General features: G+C 52.8%; 2 protein-coding genes across 2 annotated transcripts in view; one reads left to right on the top strand and one right to left on the bottom strand.

Annotated features, from left to right (window-relative positions):
- dpp3 (dipeptidyl-peptidase 3) overlaps positions 1-16,693 on the top strand; it is a 34,353-nt gene extending 17,660 nt beyond the window's left edge. Inside the window, 10 exon segments of the mRNA XM_055664785.1 lie at positions 578-690; positions 1,623-1,715; positions 4,707-4,766; positions 6,939-7,063; positions 9,872-9,992; positions 11,709-11,888; positions 14,044-14,073; positions 14,075-14,179; positions 14,181-14,208; positions 15,001-16,693. Of these exon segments, the coding sequence (XP_055520760.1) occupies positions 578-690; positions 1,623-1,715; positions 4,707-4,766; positions 6,939-7,063; positions 9,872-9,992; positions 11,709-11,888; positions 14,044-14,073; positions 14,075-14,179; positions 14,181-14,208; positions 15,001-15,146 (1,001 nt within the window). The 3' untranslated portion in view covers positions 15,147-16,693.
- A 1,772-nt stretch (positions 16,694-18,465) lies between these two features.
- LOC129714980 (E3 ubiquitin-protein ligase pellino homolog 3-like) lies at positions 18,466-21,918 on the bottom strand. Its single transcript, XM_055664784.1, has 2 exons — positions 21,698-21,918; positions 18,466-19,198 (listed from the first exon to the last, which is right to left on the bottom strand). The coding sequence occupies exons 1-2, from the start codon at positions 21,848-21,850 to the stop codon at positions 18,614-18,616; spliced, it is 738 nt and encodes a 245-aa protein (XP_055520759.1). The 5' UTR covers positions 21,851-21,918; the 3' UTR covers positions 18,466-18,613.
- Positions 21,919-22,122: the final 204 nt, after the last annotated feature.

Here is a 22,122-nt window from a genome sequence, read left to right on the forward strand (position 1 = left end):
CCGCATCCCTCCCCTCCGATCATCCCCTCATCCCTTCTGCTCGGCTCCTCGTTCCTCCCTCCCTATGCTCTACTCCTCTCCCCCCCCGCTGCTGCTTGCTCCTTCCGATCCGAGACCCATGTTCGATCCCGGCTGCTGTCTGTGTGGAGTTTGCACGTTGCCGCGTTTTTACCTTCACCCCCGTGACCGCTGCTTCTCCACCTTCCTTCTTCTCCGCGGATATTTTAGCGAGAGAGACAGAGAGAGACGGATACTTACAGCTCTTGGGGCTAATGGAATCGAGGGATTTGGGGGAGAAGGCCGGAACAGGGGTACCGATGTACGGGAAAGAACTGCAAACGCTGGTTTAAAATCGCAGACAGACGCATAAAAGCTGGAGTAACTCAGCGGGGACAGGCAGCATCTCTGGGGAGAAGGAACGGGTGACGTTTCGGGTCGAGACCCTTCAGACTGCGAGGAGAGGAGGAGGTTGTGCATCTAACTGCGGCTTTTCCAAACCCGCCCAGTGTGGGGACAGGGGGCTCTGTCCCAGCCAGGTTTAATCCGTGCCATCCTCTCCACCCCTCCCCCCCCGCAGACGACGACATCCGTCAGACGGTGGGGTTTAAAAACGTCTCGCTCGGTAACGTACTGGCGGTGGCCTACCACACGCAGAAGGAGAAACTCACCTTCCTGGAGGATAACGACAAGGTCTGTGTGTGTCTCTGTCTGTGCATGTGTGGCACCATCTGTGTCTGTGTCTGTGTGTGTGTGTGTGTGTGTGTGTGTCAGCGTCTGTGTGCACGTGCCTCTGTCTGCCTGTATCTGCATGTGTGTCTGTCGGCATCTGTGTCTCTCTGCCTGTGTGTGTGTGTGTGTGTGTCTCTGCCTGTGTGTGTGTCTATCTATCTCTCTCTGTGTCTCTGCCTGTGTGTGTGTGTGTCTGCCTGTGTGTGTGTGTGTGTCTCTGCCTGTGTGTGTCTCTGCCTGTGTGTGTGTGTGTGTCTCTGCCTGTGTGTGAGTGTGCCTGCCTGCGTGTGCCTGCCTGTGTCTGTCTGTGTGTGTGTGTCTCTGCCTGTGTGTGTGTCTTTCTGCCTGTGTGTGTGTGTCTCTCTGCCTGTGTGTGTGTGTCTCTCTGCCTGTGTGTGTGTGTCTCTCTGCCTGTGTGTGTGTGTCTCTCTGCCTGTGTCTGTGTGTGTGTGTGTCTGTCTGTGTGTGTGTATCTTGCCTGTGTGTGTGTGTGCGTGTATACATAGGCATGCCTCTGCCTCTGACCTTGTGGTTGTATCCCTCTGTGTGTTTGTATCGGTGTGTCTGCCTGTTGTACGCATGTGTGTGCGTGTAGTCCCGTGAGCTATGTTCCTCTATTTGTATATCTGCCTGTACTTGTCTGTTTCTCTGCATGTGTGTGTGTGTGTGTGTGTGTGTATCTGTGTCTGTCAGTCTGTCTGACGGTGTGTGTGTGTCTGCGTGTGTATATATGTGTCTATGTCAGTCTGTCTGACAGTGTGTGTGTGTGCGCGTGTGTGCAATGCTGCTCCCCACACACGTGCTCCAGAGCTCGAGGGTGTCACCGTGCTGCCCCGGCGATGCGGGTATGGAGAGTGGACGCAAGGCCTGACTCTGCCTCCTTGTTCCTGCAGGACCTGTACATCAAGTGGAAAGGCCCCTCCTTCGAAGTCCAGGTCGGCCTTCACGAGCTGCTGGGCCACGGCAGCGGGAAGCTGTTCGTGCAGGTAGGTCTTAGTCTTCCCTACCTCCCCACCCGACCCCTCCTTCAGCTCAGGCGCCAGATATCCCACCAGAGGGGAGAGTGGGGCATCAGAAACACAAGGAAAGTCCTCCCTGCAGCCTTGCGGAGTTGCTTCCGGGATGGGAGGGGGGGGGGGGGGGGGGGGGGGGGAGGGGGAGTGTGCTCCCTTTCCAGGAACAAGGAAGGAAGCCAACTCTAGATGTCCTCTTCAAGGTGGGAGAGAAGATCCACCCAGGTATGTTGCAGAGAAGCCAACTCTGGCAGTCGCCATAGAAACATAGAAACATAGAAATTAGGTGCAGGAGTAGGCCATTCGGCCCTTCGAGCCTGCACCGCCATTCAATATGATCACGGCTGATCATCCAACTCAGTATCCCGTACCTGCCTTCTCTCCATACCCTCTGATCCCCTTAGCCACAAGGGCCACATCTAACTCCCTCTTAAATATAGCCAATGAACTGTGGCCTCGACTACCCTCTGTGGCAGAGAGTTCCAGAGATTCACCACTCTCTGTGTGAAAAAAGTTCTCCTCATCTCGGTTTTAAAGGATTTCCCCCTTATCCTTAAGCTGTGACCCCTTGTCCTGGACTTCCCCAACATCGGGAGCAATCTTCCTGCATCTAGCCTGTCCAAACCCTTAAGAATTCTGTAAGTTTCTATAAGATCCCCTCTCAATCTCCTAAATTCTAGAGAGTATAAACCAAGTCTATCCAGTCTTTCTTCATATCCGTCCGTCATCCGCCATCCGTGTGAGAGGGACCATCTCCACCCTAGTTGACCCAATAATGGTGGAAGAGGAGGTCTACCTCAAGATGGGAGAGAGAGCAGGTCCAACCCCATCAAAGTGAGATAGACTGGGGCCAGATAAAATGGTAACTATTAAATATAATATAACTATAAATAGTAACGGCACGGGCGAATTTTGCTTCCCTAAGAGATCGATGTCTCGGGGAAGCGTAATTCTCCCGTGCCTTTCATCCGCAGTACGTCTTGGTGAGACCACACCTGGAGTATTGCGTACAGTTTTGGTCTCCAAATCTGAGGAAGGACATTATTGCCATAGAGGCGGTTCACCAGACTGATTCCTGGGATGTCAGGACTGTCTTATGAAGAAAGACTGGATAGACTTGGTTTATACTCTCTAGAATTTAGGAGATTGAGAGGGGATCTTATAGAAACTTACAAAATTCTTAAGGGGTTGGACAGGCTAGATGCAGGAAGATTGTTCCCGATGTTGGGGAAGTCCAGGACAAGGGGTCACAGCTTAAGGATAAAGGGGAAATCCTTTAAAACCGAGATGAGAAGAACTTTTTTCACGCAGAGAGTGGTGAATCTCTGGAACTCTCTGCCACAGAGGGTAGTTGAGGCCAGTTCATTGGCTATATTTAAGAGGGAGTTAGATATGGCCCTTGTGGCTAAGGGGATCAGGGGGTATGGAGAGAAGGCAAGTACGGGATACTGAGTTGGATGATCAGCCATGATCATATTGAATGGCGGTGCAGACTCGAAGGGCCGAATGGCCTACTGCTGCACCTAATTTCTATGTTTCTATGTTTTAAACGCGGAGGTATGTGCTAATCACGTGCCATCGACGCTGCTTCAAGCCATCAGTGGCAACGGTCCATAAAGGCAGCTGAATTTCTTCCTTTACACCATGGACTGCTGCGCGCATGTACCGTGCAGCGCACTGCGCAAGTTTCGTTCAAAGGCCGACCCGACGGCTCACCGGGAGAGAGCGATCTGCGCATGCGCGGTTTTGGTCGGGGTGGGCAGTCAGCACGGCTTGTTAAAGAAGCCGACTGCCTACCCAGGCTAATTGCTCACGGCACGTTCCTGACTGGGGCACACAAGGTGGGCCTTCGAGGTGAGCAAGAGGCAGCCCGCCCTGGTTGTCCCCGCCAAGGAGGGAGAGAAGATGCCCACCTTGGGTGGCCACAGCAATGTGGGAGGGAAGGTCAGCCTTCGATGACTCTGGGTCCTGGGTGTCCCATTCGAGTGGTGGCCGATTGGGAAAGGGGGAGATGCAGCGAGACCTGGGTGTCATGGTACACCAGTCATTGAAGGTAGGCATGCAGGTGCAGCAGGCAGTAAAGAAAGCGAATGGTATGTTAGCTTTCATTGCAAAAGGATTTGAGTATAGGAGCAGGGAGGTTCTACTGCAGTTGTACAGGGTCTTGGTGAGACCACACCTGGAGTATTGCGTACAGTTTTTTGGTCTCCAAATCTGAGGAAGGACATTATTGCCATAGAGGGAGTGCAGAGACGGTTCACCAGACTGATTCCTGGGATGTCAGGACTGTCTTATGAAGAAAGACTGGATAGACTTGGTTTTATACTCTCTAGAATTTAGGAGATTGAGAGGGGATCTTATAGAAACTTACAAAATTCTTAAGGGGTTGGACAGGCTAGATGCAGGAAGATTGTTCCCGATGTTAGGGAAGTCCAGGACAAGGGGTCACAGCTTATGGATAAGGGGGAAATCTTTTAAAAACGAGATGAGAAGAACTTTTTTCACACAGAGAGTGGAGAATCTCTGGAAACTCTCTGCCACAGAGGGTAGTTGAGGCCAGTTCATTGGCTATATTTAAGAGGGAGTTAGATGTGGCCCTTGTGGCTAAGGGGATCAGGGGGTATGGAGAGAAGGCAGGTACGGGATACTGAGTTGGATGATCAGCCATGATCATATTGAATGGCGGTGCAGGCTCGAAGGGCCGAATGGCCTCTACTCCTGCACCTAATTTCTATGTTTCTATGAGAGAAGAAAGTCTATCCCCATCAAGGTGAGGTGGGAAGGTCCACCTTGGGTTTCCGATCGAGGTGGTCTTCAAGATCTACTAGGCTCCCCCCCCCACCCCCCCCCCCCCCCCCCCCCCCCCCCCCCCCCCCCCCCCCCCCCCCCCCCCCCCCCCCCCCCCCCCCCCCCCCCCCCCCCCCACCTCAGATATAACCACCTCATCTCTCTCTCTCCTTCCAGGACGACAAGGGCAAGTTCAACTTTGACACCGGCCTGGTGAATCCAGAGACGGGCGAGGAGGTGAGTAGTCGCCGCTCGTCACCGGCACGCGGAACAGCAGCAGGCCCTTTGGCCCATCGTGCCCCCCTGCTAGCCCATGCAGAAGCCAGCTCCTCCATTGCGACGCTTGCCATGAAAGACCTTATTGAGGCGCACAGAATCCCAATTGGGATAGATCACCAGTGATAGGAGTAGAATTAGGCCATTCGGCCCATCAAGTCTACTCTGCCGTTCAATCACGGCTGATCCATCTCTCCCTCCTAACCCCATTCTCCTGCCTTCTCCCCCGACACCCGCACTAATCAAGAATCTATCTATCTCTGCCTTAAAACTATCCACTGACTTGGCCTCCACAGCCGTCTGTGGCAATGAATGTCACAATACTGAGATGAGGGAATCTCGAACCAGGGGACTTAGTTGTTGACACGAGAGACTGTGTATGCTGGAATCTTGAGCAAAAACATCTGTAGCAATATCCCTTTGTCCAACACTTGGCCCATGGCCTTCATCAAAGATTCAAGTACTTGTATAAGTTTCGCTTTATTCTTGTCCCATGTACGAGATACAGTTACGTCCAGTTTGTCCAATCTAGCTGAAAACACTCAGTGGGTCAGGCAGCATCTCTGGGGAACATGGATAGGTGACGTTTCTGGCTGGGGCCTTCAGAGTCTGACGAAATGTCACCTATCCATGCCCTCCAGAGATGCTGTCTAACCTGCCAAAGCTCTATGAGGTACCGGTCAAGCATTTGAAGTATTGTGAGCCGTTTTGGGCCCCATATCTAAAGAAGGCTTCATCCTTCATAACAAGAGGATTTCAGTATAGGTTCTTCTGCAGTTGTACAGGGCTCTGGTAAGACCACATCTGGAGTATTGTGTACAGTTTTGGTCTCCTAATTTGAGGAAGGACATCCTTGTGATTGAGGCAGTGCAGCGTAGGTTCACGAGATTGATCCCTGGGATGGCGGGACTGTCACATGAGGAAAGATTGAAAAGACTAGGCTCGTATTCACTGGAGTTTAGAAGGATGAGGGGGGGATCTTATGGAAACATATAAAATTATGAAAGGACTGGACAAGCTAGATGCAGGAAAAATGTTCCCAATGTTGGGCGAGTCCAGAACCAGGGGCCACACAGTCTTTGAATAAAGGGGAGGCCATTTAAGACTGAGGTGAGAAAAAACTTTTTCACCCAGAGAGTTGTGAATTTGTGGAGTTCCCTGCCACAGAGGGCAGTGGAGGCCAAGTCACTGGATGGATTTAAGAGAGAGTTAGATAGAGCTCTAGGGGCTAGTGGAATCAAGGGATATGGGGAGAAAGCAGGCACGGGTTATTGATAGGGGACGTTATTGTGTGCAGCGATCGACAGATTCTTGATTAGTACGGGTGTTGGGTTATGGGGAGAAGGCAGGAGAATGGGGTTGAGAGGGAAAGATAGATCAGCCATGTTTGAATGACGGCCTCCACAGCCGCCTGTGGCAAAGAATTCCACCCCATGACTAAAGGGATTCCTCCTCATCTCCTTCCTGAAGGAACGTCCTTTAATTCTGAGGCTGTGCCCTCTGGTCCTAGACTCTCCCACTAGTGGAAACATCCTCTCCACATCCACTCTATCCGGGCCGCCCACTATTGGGTTAAGTTTCAATGTGAAATTTAAATTCCATTTGCCACTGCTTTGCCTGTCTCCTCTGGGGAGCGGGTTTCGGGGCACCCCAGAGGGGGGGGGGGGGGGGGGGGGAGGAGAGAGATGGGGGGGGGGGGGGGGGGGGGGGGGGGGGGGGGGGGGGAGAGAGGGGGGGGGGGGGGGGGGGGGAGAGAGAGAGGGGGGGGGGGTGAAGGGTGAAGAGTGTTGTGAGTTTATGCCCCTGTCCCACTTAGGAAACCTGAACGGAAACCTCTGGAGACTTTGCGCCCCACCCAAGGTTTCCGTGCGGTTCCCAGAGGTTTTTACAGTCTCCCTACCTGCTTCCACTACCTGCAACCTCCGGCAACCACCTGCAACCTCCGGGAACCGCACGGAAACCTTGGGCGGGGCGCCAAAATCGGCAGAGGTTTCCGTTCGGGTTTCCTAAGTGGGACGGGGGTGTTAGGGGATGGTGGCGGAGGCGGAGGCAGCTGGAGGGAGAGGGTCCTCGAAGCGCTGAAACCTTCATCTGCCATTCTCTTTCTTGCTCTCTTTTCCCTTCCCCCTTCAGGTCAAGAGCTGGTACAAGCAGGGCGAGACCTGGGACAGCAAGTTCTCCACCATCGCCTCCACCTACGAGGAGTGCCGCGCGGAGTGTGTCGGCCTGTACCTCTGCCTCAGCCGCGAGATACTGAAGTGAGTGTGGGAATAGATCGGGTAGACGCACAGAGCCTCTCGCCCAGAGGAGGGCAGCCGAGGGCCAGAGGACACGGGTTTAAGGCAAAGATGGAAAGATTGATAGACAGAGTTGACGTGGAAAAGCTTTTCCCACTGAGAGTAGGGAAGATTCAAACAAGGGGACATGACTTGAGAATTAAGGGACTGAAGTTTAGGGGTAACATGAGGGGGAACTTCTTTACCCAGAGAGTGGTAGCTGTGTGGAATGAGCTTCTAGTGAAGGTGGTGGAGGCAGGTTGGTTTTTATCATTTAAAAATAAATTGGATAGTTATATGGATGGGAAGGGAATGGAGGGTTATGGTCTGAGCGCAGGTATATGGGACTAGGGGAGATTATGTGTTTGGCACGGACTAGAAGGGTCGAGATGGCCTGTTTCCGTGCTGTAATTGTTATTATATGGTTATTGAATAGCAATCTGAGGGGTAACTTTTCCACACAGAGGGGTGCTGGGTGTTTGGAACGAGCTGCCTTGGGAGGTAGTTGAGGCTGGGACAATCCCAATGTTTAAGAAACAGTTAAGACAGGTACGTGGATAGGACAGGTTTGGAGGGAGACAAAAGTGCTGGAGAAACTCAGCGGGTGCAGCAGCATCTATAGAGCGAAGGAAATAGGCAACGTTTCGGCCCGAAACGTTGTCTATTTCCTTCAGGGTTTCGGCCCGAAACGTTGCCTATTTCCTTCGCTCCATAGATGCTGCTGCACCCGCTGAGTTTCTCCTCTATGGAGCGAAGGAAATAGGCAACGTTTCGGCCCGAAACCCTTCAGTCTGGCAACGTTTCAGGCCCCGATCAGTCTGAAGAAGGGTTTTGGCCCGAAACGTTGCCTATTTCCTTCGCTCCATAGATGCTGCTGCACCCGCTGAGTTTCTCCAGCACTTTTGTCTACCTTCGATTTTCCAGCACAGTTCCTTCTTAAACAGGTTTGGAGGGACGCGGGCAGGTTATGGATTAGGTGAATCGAGGATTCCACTGGTTTAAGAGGGAAAGATTTCATAGGATCCTGAGGGGTAACTCTCTCACACAAAGGGTGGTGGGTGTACGGCACAAAATGCTGGAGTAACTCAGCAGGGCAGGCCGCGTCTCTGGAAACAATAATAATAATATATTTTATTGTCATTGCACATAGGTGCAACGAGATTTGGTATGCAGCTTCCATCCGATAGTCATAACTTAAAACAACTAATAACATTTAGATACCCCTGAGAAAAAGAAAAGAACAGTAAAACAGTCTAAAGTGCAAATATGTATGTGCTGGGTCGATGTGCGTGAATACACCGATAGCTCTGGGGATGAAGCTGGTCCTGAGTCTGGAGGTGCAGGCCTTGCAACGTCTGTTCGAACAGACTATTACAAGGGCGTGAGGACTCTTTGTGGATGCTGACGGCCTTCCTGAGGCACCGTGTGTGTGTGTGGTAGATGCCCTCTTGTGTCCCAATAATCCTCTGCGCTCTGTAGACGACGCGCTGAAGAGCTCTCCCCTCCGCCTCCGTGCAGCTGAGATACCACACACACAGAGATGCCGTGTGTTAGGATGCTCTCTGTGGTGCAGCGGTAGAAGGTTGTCAGCAGCTGTTGGGGCAGACCAGACTTTTTCAATGTTGTTCAATTCTTTGCCACAGGCGGCTGTATTATTTATTCAAATCATTTGCTATGTCGCTCTTCCAGGGAGATGCGAAATGCATTTCGTTGTCTCTGTACTGTACACAGACAATGACAATTAAAATTGAATCTGAATCTGAGATAGATTCTTGATTAGTACGGGTGTCAGATGTTAGAAACATAGAAACATAGAAAATAGGTGCAGGAGTAGGCCATTCGGCCCTTCGAGCCTGCACCGCCATTCAATATGATCATGGCTGATCATCCAACTCAGTATCCCGTACCTGCCTTCTCTCCATACCCTCTGATCCCCTTAGCCACAAGGGCCACATCTAACTCCCTCTTAAATATAGCCAATGAACTGTGGCCTCAACTACCCTCTGTGGCAGAGAGTTCCAGAGATTCACCACTCTCTGTGTGTGAAAAAAGTTCTTCTCATCTCGGTTTTAAAGGATTTCCCCCTTATCCTTAAGCTGTGACCCCTTGTCCTGGACTTCCCCAACATCGGGAGCAATCTTCCTGCATCTAGCCTGTCCAACCCCTTAAGAATTTTGTAAGTTTCTATAAGATCCCCCCCCCCTCAATCTCCTAAATTCTAGAGAGTATAAACCAAGTCTATCCAGTCTTTCTTCATAAGACAGTCCTGACATCCCAGGAATCAGTCTGGTGAACCTTCTCTGCACTCCCTCTATGGCAATAATGTCCTTCCTCAGATTTGGAGACCGAAACTGTACGCAATACTCCAGGTGTGGTCTCACCAAGACCCTGTACAACTGCAGTAGAACCTCCCTGCTCCTATACTCAAATCCTTTTGCTATGAAAGCTAACATACCATTTGCTTTCTTCACTGCCTTGCTGCACCTGCATACCTACTTTCAATGACTGGTGTACCATGACACCCAGGCCTCGCTGCATCTCCCCTTTTCGTAGTCGGCCACCATTTAGATAATAGTCTGCTTTCCTGTTTTGCCACCAAGAATGTCCTTCCTCAGATTTGGAAACCAAAACTGTACGCAATACTCCTTCTTGGAATGCGTGACGTATCAGGTCCGAGCCCCTTCCTCAGACGCTCTCTCTTGTCGGATTCCTCCTGTTTTCTGGGGTGGGTGTATTTGGCCTCTTAAGTGGTCACGTCTCTTACCCCCCCCCCCCCCCCCCCCCCTGCAGGATCTTCGGCCACGAGGGCGCGGACGCGGATGATGTAATCTACGTGAACTGGCTGACCATGGTGCGGGCAGGAGTCTTGGGCCTGGAGTTCTACACCCCAGAGACCCAGAAGTGGAGGCAGGTGAGTGGCCACAAGCACAACAGTCGGTTGTGGAAATTGTCCCGTATGTGTGCGTGTGTAGGGCTGTCGAGAGTGTTTTATTGTCATATGTCCCAGATAGAACAGTGTAATTCTTCCTTGTAGCAGCAGAATAGAATATGTATGCAGAGTCCACTGTAAACGATATATTCAGCAAGAAAAAATAGTTCATTGTGTATGTACACATACGTTTATGTACAGAAAATGCTGGAGTAACTCAGCGGGTGAGGCAGCATCTCGGGAGAGAAGGAATGGGTGACGTTTCGGGTCTCGACCCGAAACGTCACCCATTCCTTCTCTCCCGAGATGCTGCCTCACCCGCTGAGTTACTCCAGCATTTCTGCCTGCATTCGATTTAAACCAGCATCTGCAGTTCTTTCTTACACACTCACTCTCACACTCACTCTCTCTCTCTCACTCTCTCCTCTCACTCACTCACACACACGCACACTCTCACTTTGTGTCTTTGGTGAACCTGTGGGATTCTTTGCCACACAGACGGCTGTGGAGGCCACAAGTCAGTGGATATATTTAAGGCAGAGATAGACAGATTCTTGATTAGTGCGGGTATTATAGGACGAAGGCAGGAGAATGGGGTTGGGAGTGAGAGATAGATCAGCCGTGATTGAATGGCGGAGTAGCCCTTGATGGGCCGAATGGCTCCTATCACTTACATAGAAATTAGGTGCAGGAGTAGAGGCCATTTGGCCCTTCGAGCCTGCACCGCCATTCAATATGATCATGGCTGATCATCCAACTCCGTATCCCGTACCTGCCTTCTCTCCATACCCCCTGATCCCCTTAGCCACAAGGGCCACATCTAACTCCCTCTTAAATATAGCCAATGAACTGTGGCCTCAACTATCCTCTGTGGCAGAGAATTCCAGAGATTCACCACTCTCTGTGTGAAAAAAAGTTCTTCTCATCTCGGTTTTAAAGGATTTCCCCCTTATCCTTAAGCTGTGACCCCTTGTCCTGGACTTCCCCAACATCGGGAACAATCTTCCTGCATCTAGCCTGTCCAACCCCCTTAAGAATTTTGTAAGTTTCTATAAGATCCCCTCTCAATCTCCTAAATTCTAGAGAGTATAAACCAAGTCTATCCAGTCTTTCTTCATAAGACAGTCCTGACATCCCAGGAATCAGTCTGGTGAACCTTCTCTGCACTCCCTCTATGGCAATAATGTCCTTCCTCAGATTTGGAGATCGAAACTGTACGCAATACTACAGGTGTGGTCTCACCAAGACCCTGTACAACTGCAGTAGAACCTCTCTGCTCCTGTATCCTGTACCTGCCTTCTCTCCATACCCCCTGATTCCTTTAGCCACAAGGGTCACATCTAACTCCCTCCCTCAATCTCCTAAATTCTAGAGAGTATAAACCAAGTCTATCCAGTCTTTCTTCATAAGACAGTCCTGACATCCCAGGAATCAGTCTGGTGAACCTTCTCTGCACTCCCTCTATGGCAATAATGTCCTTCCTCAGATTTGGAGACCGAAACTGTACGCAATACTACAGGTGTGGTCTCACCAAGACCCTGTACAACTGCAGTAGAATCCCAGGAATCAGTCTGGTGAACCGTCTCTGGACTCCATCACTTATGACCTTATGAAGGGGCGGCTCGATGGGACGAATTCTAGAATGTATGAATTTATGGAAATGAACTCTTGATGACTCTTCCCCCCTCTCTCCCCCAGGCCCACATGCAGGCCCGCTTCGTCATCCTGCGGGTGCTGCTGGAAGCGGGCGAGGGTCTGGTCACCGTGCGGCAGACCACCGGCGGCGACGGTAAACCCGACGCCATCATCACCCTGGACCGGGAGAAGATCGCCACGGTGGGCAAGGCCGCCATCGAGGCCTTCCTCAGGAAGCTGCAGGTGCGGGGGTGGACCAACAGGGGGCGTTGCACAGCTCTCCCCTCCCCTCCCCCCCCGACGTGTCCATGTCCAATAGCGGTGACTATCCCTCCCATACTCGCCCCCCACATACTCTCCGCCACAGAAGGCAGTGGAGGCCGATTCACTGGACGTTTTCAAGAGAGAGTTACATAGAAACATCAGCTCCTCCAGCCTGCAGGGCGGAGAGAGGCCAAACATCAGCATAGAAACATGGACAATAGGTGCAGGAGTAGAGGCCATTCGGCCCTTCGAGCCTGCACCGACCGCCATTCAATATGATCGTGGCTGATCATCCAACTCGGTATCCTGTACCTGCCTTCTCTCCATACCCCCTGATCCCCTTAGCCACAAGGGCCACATCTAACTCCCTCTTAAATATAGCCAATGAACTGGACTCCAACTCAGTATCCCATCCCTGCCTTCTCTCCATACCCCCTGATCCCTTTTAGCCACAAGGGCCACATCCAACTCCCTCTTAAATATAGCCAATGAACTGTGTGGCCTCAACTACCTTCTGTGACAGAGAATTCCACAGATTCGCCACTCTCTGTGTGTGAAAAATCTTTTTCTCATCTCGGCCCTAAAAGATTTCCCCCTTATCCTTAAACTGCGTGACTCCTTACATTTAGCTCTGTGGGGTTAAAGGAATCGAGGGATATGGGGGGGGGAGAAGGCAGGAACGGGGTACTGATTGTGGGTGATCAGCCATGATCACATTGAATGGCGGTGCTGGCTCGAAGGGCCGAATGGCCTGCTCCTGCACCTGTTTTTCGATGGTTACACGTCAGTCCCCCTTCATCTCTCTCTCCAACCCGCCCCCACCCTTCCATAGAAACATAGAAATTAGGTGCAGGAGTAGAGGCCATTCGGCCCTTCGTGCCTGCACCGCCATTCAATATGATCATGGCTGATCATCCAACTCAGTATCCCATCCCTGCCTTCTCTCCATACCCCCTGATCCCTTTAGCCACAAGGGCCACATCCAACTCCCTCTTAAATATAGCCAATGAACTGTGTGGCCTCAACTACCTTCTGTGGCAGAGAGTTCCAGAGATTCACCACTCTCTGTGTGAAAAAAGTTCTTCTCATCTCGGTGGTTTTAAAGGATTTCCCCCTTATCCTTAAGCTGTGACCCCTTGTCCCTCCATCTGTGTGTTCCACATCCCCCCCGTCCCCCCTAACCCGCCCCCCCCCCCCCCCATCTTCCATGTTTCAAATATGTTGACATCGCTGTCATCGTCTGTCCCGGAAGCTTCCGGCGGCAATCAGTGGAAGCCAACCTCTCTACAGTACCCCATTGAGCTCCTCTGTCCTGCCCTTCCACCCCTCCCCCCCCCCCCCCCACCCCCCTTTCCCCATTGACCAGACTGATTCCTGGGATGTCAGGACTGTCTTATGAAGAAAGACTGGATAGACTTGGTTTATACTCTCTAGAATTTAGAAGATTGAGAGGGGATCTTATAGAAACTTACAAAATTCTTAAGGGGGTTGGACAGGCTAGATGCAGGAAGATTGTTCCCGATGTTGGGGAAGTCCAGGACAAGGGGTCACAGCTTAAGGATAAGGGGGAAATCCTTTAAAACCGAGATGAGAAGAACTTTTTTCACGCAGAGAGTGGTGAATCTCTGGAACTCTCTGCCACAGAGGGTAGTTGAGGCCACAGTTCATTGGCTATATTTAAGAGGGAGTTAGATGTGCCCCTTGTGGCTAAGGGGATCAGGGGGTATGGAGAGAAGGCAGGTACGGGATACTGAGTTGGATGATCAGCCATGATCATATTGAATGGCGGTGCAGGCTCGAAGGGCCGAATGGCCTCTACTCCTGCACCTAATTTCTATGTTTCTAGGACCACTCCCTGTTCTCTCCCCGCATTGACCACCTCTAAACCTTTCCCGCCCCCTGTGTCCCCCGTCCCCCCCCATTGACAACTTCTGTCCCTCCCCCCCCCCCCCCTGCATTCCCCATTGGCTACCCGTACCCCCTCCACTGTCTCCCTCCGTTGACTATTCTACCCTCCCCCCCTCTCTACTGCCCCCCTCTGTTGACTACCTCTACCACCTCTCCCAACCGTCTCCCACTGACCACCTCTGGTCCCGCCCTCTCTCTCACCCCCCCCCCCCCCCCCCCCCCTCAGGTGTACAAGAGCACGGCAGACGTGGAGGCGGGGCCGGGCGCTGTACTCCAGCTACTCGCGGGTGACGGACGCCGAGCCAGAGCGCTACCTCACGCTGCGCCACACCGTGCTGCTGCGCAAGGAGTCCCGCAAGATGTTTTGTGCAGGCCAACACTCGCATCGAAGGTGGGTCCCGACCCTACCCGTTTCCCCCCTCCCTCCCCCCCCCCCCCCCCCCCCCCCACGTGCCAACGCGCCCTAAATGTCGCCCATTCCTTCTCTCCAGAGATGCTGAGTTACTCCAGCATTTTCTGTCTACCTTCGATTTAGGGGTGGGGGTAGGCACAAAATGCTGGAGTAACTCAGTGGGAGGGGGGAGGGGGGGGGTGTGGGAGGGTGGGGAGGAGGAGTGGAAGGAGGAGGAGAGGTGTGAGGGGGCAGGGGGAGTGGGAGGGGAGGAGGTGGGGGGGAGGGGAGGAGGGTTATGGGGGGAGGGGTGTAAGGAGGAGAGTTGTGAGGGGAGGAGGGGGGCAGGGGTATGGGGAGGAGGAGGGGGGAGGGGAGGATGGGTGTGTTCGTATTCACACTTCTGTGCCTCTTGCCCGATGGGAGAGGGGAGAAGAGGGAGTAACCGGGGGCGGGTGTGAGACTGGTCCTCGATTGATGCTGCTGGCCTTGCCGAGGCAGCGCAAGGTGTAGTCGAGAAGTCGAAGGGACGGAGTCGTTCCCAAACCGTGTGCTGTGCTGCAAACCGAGTTTAAAAAAAAAATATATATATAAATGCTTTCCACGGCGCATCTGTAGAAGTTGGTGAGAGTTTTTTTGCTGAACTTCCGAAGCTTTTTCCAAGGTGGGTGCGCTGGTCTCGGCCCGGGGCTGGTCCAGGATGAAGTCGCCGGTGACCTCGTTGAACTCCCCGCCCGGCACTTTTAAACGGATACCCACCCCTCTTTTTCTTTCTTTACTCCCTGAACTCAGGTGGAGACATCCAGTTCCAGAGCTACGAGGCATCGGCTGCCGGCCTGATCAGCTCCTTTGTCGAGCGATTCTCCGAGGATGGCGATGAGCTGGAGACTTGTCTTCAGGAGCTGTCTTGCCGCGACTCCAAACACTGGGGAATATGATTCCGACTTCCACGCTAGTCCGTCCCGTCTCCATTATATTTGCAAGAACTTGTGGGGTTTTTTCTACTTTCAGTCTCGGCCTTTTTCCGCTTCGGGCAAGTTTGATTTCTCTTTCCCCCCCCCCCCCCTCTGTTAGAGTTTTGAATTCCAAAGATCACAATTGGCCGAAGGACCTTGCGTTGTGTCCACGTCTGGTTTAAGTGCGGCACGCTGGCGCAGCGGGTAGAGCTGCTGCCTCGCGTCACCAGAGGCCCGGGTTCGATCCTGACCACGGGCGCTTGTCTGTACGGAGTTTGCACGTTTTCTCCCCGTGACCTGCGTGGGTTTTCTCCGGGTGCTCCGGTTTCCTCCCACACTCCACAAAGACGTAAAATTTGACTTTGGTTAAAATTGTAAATTGTCCCTCGTAGGATAATGTTAGTGTGTGCAGGGATCGCTGGTCGTCACGGACTCGGTGGGCCGAAGGGCCTGTTTCTACGCTGTATCTCTAAACTAAACCAGCGCCGCAGGAGGTATATTAGCGGGGTGGCCAAGATTCGCAGAGCTAACCCCTCCCTTAACCCTTTCACCGCCAGTCCCAGGCCACGAGGTACAGAGATCTCTTCATAAAATAACTGTGTGTGTGTGTGTATTCAAACTGCATTCACAAGTCATAGGAGCAGAATTAGGCCATTCGCCCCATCGAGTCGAACAGAATACCCCTCTGCCATTCAATCATGGCTGTTCTATCTTCCCCTCTCAACCCCATTCTCCTCATAACCCCTGAGAACCAAACCAATCAAGGATCGATCAATCTCTGCCTTAAAAAATATCCACTGACTTGGCCTCCACCACCGTCTGTGCTGATGAAATCTACAGATTCACCACCCTCTGACTAAAGAAATTCTTCCTCATCTCCATGCTAAAGGTACTACATCCTTCAATTCTGAGGCCGTGACCTCTGGTCGTAGACTCCCCCACTAGTGGAAACATCCTCTCCACATCCACTCGATCTGGGCCTTTCACCATTCGCTAGGTTTCAATGAGGTCCCCCCCCCCCCCTCCCCTCATCCTTCTAAACTCCAGCGAGTGCAGGCCCAGCGCTGTCAAACGCTCATCGTACGTTAACCCGTTCATTCATGGGATCGTTCTGGTAAACCTCCGGGCGGGCAAATGGCACCGTGCCACACGACCTCGTACTGAGCTGCCGGCTGGACGTGCCGGTTTCAGATATTCCGCGGATGTCCCTCTGCCTCTGACCCCAGTGCCCGCCATCTCTCTCCAACGAGATCTCACGGTGGCGCAGCGGGTTGGACTGCTGCCTCGCAGCGCCAGAGGCCCCGGGTGCTGTCAGTACGGATTTTGTGCGTTCTCCCCGCGTGGGCATTCTCCGGGTTTCCCCCCCCCCCCCCCCCCCCACTTCAAAGCCGCGCGGGGGTTTGTAGGCAAATTGGATCGGTGTAATTGTGTAGGATGGTGTTGGTGTGCGGGGATCGCTGGCCGGCGCGGACTCGGTGGGCCAAAGGGCCTGTTTTCCGGGCTGTATCTCTAATAAAAACTAAGGTGGATCTGGTGGTTATGTTTTTGCTGGTGTGTATGGGAAATGGTGTCCTCTTGATCAGCGAGTGTGTGTGCGCTGTCTCTATGTGCGTGTGTGTGTGCGCTGTCTCTGTGCGTGCTGTGTCTGCGTGTGCGTGTGTATGGGGAGGAGGAGGGACTGGGATGTCTAATCTGCATCTCTACTTCAATGCACATTAGCACGTGGCAGATTATTATCGAGTGGTTTATGAGTCACAGCTTAAACCTGCCCACCCCGAACTACACGATGGCACAGCGGTAGAGTTGCTGCCTCTACGGCACCAGACGCCCGGGTTTGATCCCGCCTACGGGTGCTTGTCTGTGCAGAGTCCGCAAGCTCTCCAAATGTGACGTCGAAGAGAAACCAGGTCCCGCATCTGTCCAACCTTTTGTAGCCGCCTCGCCTCGAATCTGGTGCAAAAAAACTGAAAAAGAGCTGCAGACGCTGGATAAAATCGACGGTAGACACAAAATGCTGAAGAAACTCAGCGGGCCAGGCAGCATCTATGGAGGGAAGGAATGTCAAGGACCAATCTCGCCCTCTATCCCCCCCCCCCCCCGGCCACTCTCTCTTCTCCCATCGGGCAAGAGGTACAGAAGTGTGAAAACGAACGCATGCACACCTCCAGATTCAAGGACAGTTTCTTCCCGGCTGTTATCAGGCAACTGAATCATCCTACCACAGCCTGAGACAATAGGTGCAGGAGTAGGCCATTCGGCCCTTCTAGCCAGCACCGCCATTCAATGTGATCATCCCCAATCAGTTCCCCCACCCCGTTCCTGCCTTCTCCCCATATCCCTTGACTCCGCTAATCTTTAAGAGCTCTTATCTTGCTCTCTCTTGAAAGCATCCAGAGAACCAGCCTCCACCGCCCTCCGAGTCAGAGCTGGCCTCGACCCAAAAACGTCACCCATTCCTTCTCTCCATAGATGCTGCCTGCCCCGCTGAGTTACTCCAGCATTTTGTGTCATTCTGGTGAATGATGGGACCATGGTGCGGGCAGGAGTCTTGGGCCTGGAGTTCTACGCCCCAGAGACCCCGAAGTGGAGGCAGGTGAGTGGCCACAAGCACATCAGTCGGTTGTGGAAATTGTCCCGTATGTGCGTGTGTAGGGCAGTCAAGAGTGTTTTATTGTCATATGTCCCAGATAGAACAGTGAAATTCTTACTTGTAGCATCATAACAGAATATGTATGCAGAGTCCACTGTAAACGATATATTAAGCGAGAAAAAATAGTTCATTGTGTATGTAGACATACGTTTATGTACAGAAAATGCTCGAGTAGCTCAGCGGGTGAGGCAGCATAACAGAATATGTATGCAGAGTCCACTGTAAACGATATATTAAGCGAGAAAAAATAGTTCATTGTGTACGTACACATACGTTTATGTACAGAAAATGCTGGAGTAACTCAGCGGGTGAGGCAGCATAACAGAATATGTATGCAGAGTCCACTGTAAACGATATATTAAGCGAGAAAAAATAGTTCATTGTGTACGTACACATACGTTTATGTACAGAAAATGCTGGAGTAACTCAGCGGGTGAGGCAGCATCTCGGGAGAGAAGGAATGGGTGACGTTTCGGGTCTCGACCCGAAACGTCGCCCATTCCTTCTCTCCCGAGATGCTGCCTCACCCGCTGAGTTACTCCAGCATTTCTGTCTACCTTCGATTTAAACCAGCATCTGCAGTCTTTCTTACACACACACACACACACTCTCTCTCACGCTCTCTCAGAGGTGAATCCCTCTGCAGAGAAAACCCATTGTATTTGGAATGTATTTACTTCTTTTCATTTTATTTCTTTAAAAAAAAAACGACAGGGGATTTTTGCATAACTACAGTCCTCTAGGGGGTGGAGGAGAGAGGGGGGGGGGGGGGTCAAGCTGGGAGGTTGGAGGTCAGAGTTCAGTCGAGCGGGCCCTGGTAGATGAGACGGACGTGGCCCTTGTCGCCAGTCAGCCAGGTGGCGCAGAAGGGGCAGGCCGCGTGGAAGGCGTGAGTCCCGTGTGGCAGGGGGACCCGCGACCAATACTTCACAGTCTTGGCGGAGCAGACGTGCCCGCACGGGCAGAAGGCGTGGGTGGGGGGGCCCGCGTCGAGATAGGAGGCCGCCTCGCTGCCCATCCACAGCGGGACGTACGGCCCCACTCGCCGGCAGAGGGGGCACTCCCTCTCCTCCGGGCCACCGCCGCCCCTCTCTCCGCACTCCCTGCGGCAGCCCCAGTCGTGGTAGCCGTGCACGTGGCCGCAGCTCATGTACACCCAGGGCTGCTGCTTGTCCACTCCCTCGCGCCGGGCCAGGCTGGGGAAGGCCAGGGTGCTCAGGCCCACCGGGCACTGCGGGCGTGCTGCGTTCACCTCCCTCCGCAGCGACTCCAGCTGCTTCAGCGTAGGGGCCTGGTCCAGGCCCTGCGGACTCCTCCAAAGCAGCGTCGCCCCGCACAGGTCGATCAGAGAACCGTCCTGCAGAACGTTAGACTCATTCTCCACCTGGAGAGAGGGAGGGAGGGAGGGTGAGGGGGACAGAGAGAGAGAGTGTTCATAGAAACATAGAAACATAGAAATTAGGTGCAGGAGTAGGCCATCGGCCCTTCGAGCCTGCACCGCCATTCAATATGATCATGGCTGATCAACCAACTCAGTATCCCGTACCTGCCTTCTCTCCATACCCCCTGATCCCCTTAGCCACAAGGGCCACATCTAACTCCCTCGAAACCCGGAAGAGGGAGTACACACACACACACTCTCTCACGCACTCACCCACTCTCGGGACAGGCACCTAACTCCCTCTTAAATGTAGCCAATGAAGTGGCCTCAACTACCCTCTGTGGCAGAGAGTTCCAGAGATTCACCACTCTCTGCGTGAAAAAAGTTCTTCTCATCTCGGTTTTAAAGGATTTCCCCTTTATCCTTAAGCTGTGACCCCTTGTCCTGGACTTCCCTAACATCGGGAACAATCTTCCTGCGTCTAGCCTGTCCAACCCCTTAAGAATTTTGTAAGTTTCTATAAGATCCCCTCTCAATCTTCTAAATTCTAGAGAGTATAAACCAAGTCTATCCAGTCTTTCTTCATAAGACAGTCCTGACATCCCAGGAATCAGTCTGGTGAACCGTCTCTGCACTCCCTCTATGGCAATAATGTCCTTCCTCAGATTTGGAGTTCAAGTGAGTTTATTGTCATGTCCAGAATTGGCGGCGCTGCCCTGGCAGCAGCGGCTCGCCTGCAGTCCGTTTGGTTTTACTTTCTTGTGCTGTTTTTTTTCGTTTTGTCTAGTTAAGTTTTTGGTTTTTGGGTTGTGTTTATGTGGGGTGGGTGGGTTGAAACAGGGCTTGCTTTCTCTCCCTTCGGGGGGATGCGACTTTTTTTGTCGTATCCCCCTTCTCTGCCTCCGTCTGCGCTGAGGCTTAATGGCGGAGCTGGCGACCTCGAGACTCCCGGAGGCAGAGCCAGTCAGGACTCGCCCTGGGCTCGCTCCCGTGAGGGCGACCCGGCTCGGGGCTGGAACGGCGCTCCCGTGAGGGGCTGTGGCGCTCCCGTTGGGGCGGCCCAGCTCGAGGGAGGTACGGCACTCCCGTCGGAGCGGCCAAGCTCGAGGGAGGAACGGCAATCACGTGAGGGCGATCCTGCTCGGGGCTGGAACGGTGCTCCGGTGGCTGGGACGGAGTTCTGGCGGCGGTGACCCGAGTCCGGGGTTGAGCCGCGGGCCCATCGGCCGTGTCCGCTGGACTGGAGGGCGGCAGCTTCGACCACCCCCGGGCCACGGTGTTTGAGCCGGCCCGTTCGCGGGGCTCGGTGAGCCGCGGGACTGTTTGTGCCATCGCCCGGTGGGGAATCGCCTCAGCGCAGAGGGAGAAGAGAAGGGACGAGACTGCAGCCCTAAGATTTTTGCCTCCACCACAGTGAGGAGGTGCTTGGAGGACTCACTGTGGTGGATGTTAATTTTGTGTTTATTGTTGTTTATTATTGTATGTATGACTGCAGGCACAAAATTTCGTTCAGAAGGCAATTCAATTCAATTCAACGTGTCCCTGTATAGGACAATTAAATTCTTGCTTTGCTTCAGAACATAGTAGGTATTGACTACAGAACAGATCAGTGTGTCCATATACCATAATATAAATATATACACACATGAATAAATAAACTGATATAGTGCAAATAACAGATAATGGGTTATTAATAATCATAGAGTTTTGTCCGAGCCAGGTTTAATAGCCTGATGGCTGTGGGGAAGTAGCTATTCCTGAACCTGGAGAGAGAGAATGAAGGTGTGAGAGGCGGAGAGACAGGGAGAGCCAGGACAGAGAGACGGGGTCACGTAACAGTTTACCCCTCTGTTGTGCCGACACGCACAGTGAGAGATGTACACACAGATGCAGACTCACACAGTCACACACACAGTCAGACACAAACACAGTCACACACACACACATATTCAGACACACACACAGTCACACACACAGTCACACACACAGTCAGAGTCAGGATTACACACACATTCAGACACATACTCACAAACACATACACAGTCACACAGTCACACACACACACATTCAGACACACACACACATTCAGACACACACACACAGTCAGGATTACACACACACACACACAGTCAGGATTACACATACACACAGTCACACACACACAGTCACACACACAGTCACACAGTCAGGATTACACATACAGTCACACACACACAGTCACACACACACAGACACACACACACAGTCAGACACACACACACACAGTCAGGATTACACATTCACACACACAGTCAGACACACACATTCAGACACACACACACACACACACACACACACATATTCATATTCAGACACACACACACACAGTCACACACATAGACACACAGTCGGACACACACACACATATTCAGACACACACACACAGTCACACACATAGACACACACATAGTCAGACACACACACAGTCAGGATTACACACACACAGAGTGCGGTGTGACATACCAGCTTTCCCCGCTGCTGTGCGGACCGAGTTTCCCGTAGAGCGTACACCTTCCCGCACACGGAGATCTCGCGCCAGGGTCCGGGGGTCGAGTCGTGGGTGAAGCCGTGAGCCGGGTGCATGACCAGCACCCCGTTGGTGGTCAAACCGTCCATCAGCCCATCTGCGGTCCGCCATTTGGCCGCACGTTCCTGCACGCAGACGGGGACGGGTTAGAGCAGCGACCAGTCCCACACGCTCACAACCCCCCCAACCCAACCCAACCCTCCCCTCTCTCCCTCCCCTCCTCCATCTCTCTCCCATCCCTCTTCTCTCCCCTCCCCACCTCCCCTTATAGACAACAGGTGCAGGAGTAGAGGCCATTCGGCCCTTCGAGTCAGCACCGCCATTCAATGTGATCATGGCTGATCATCCCCAATCAGTACCC

Source organism: Leucoraja erinacea, chromosome 44 (assembly GCF_028641065.1).
Source record: "Leucoraja erinacea ecotype New England chromosome 44, Leri_hhj_1, whole genome shotgun sequence".
NCBI classification, from domain to species: domain Eukaryota; kingdom Metazoa; phylum Chordata; class Chondrichthyes; order Rajiformes; family Rajidae; genus Leucoraja; species Leucoraja erinaceus.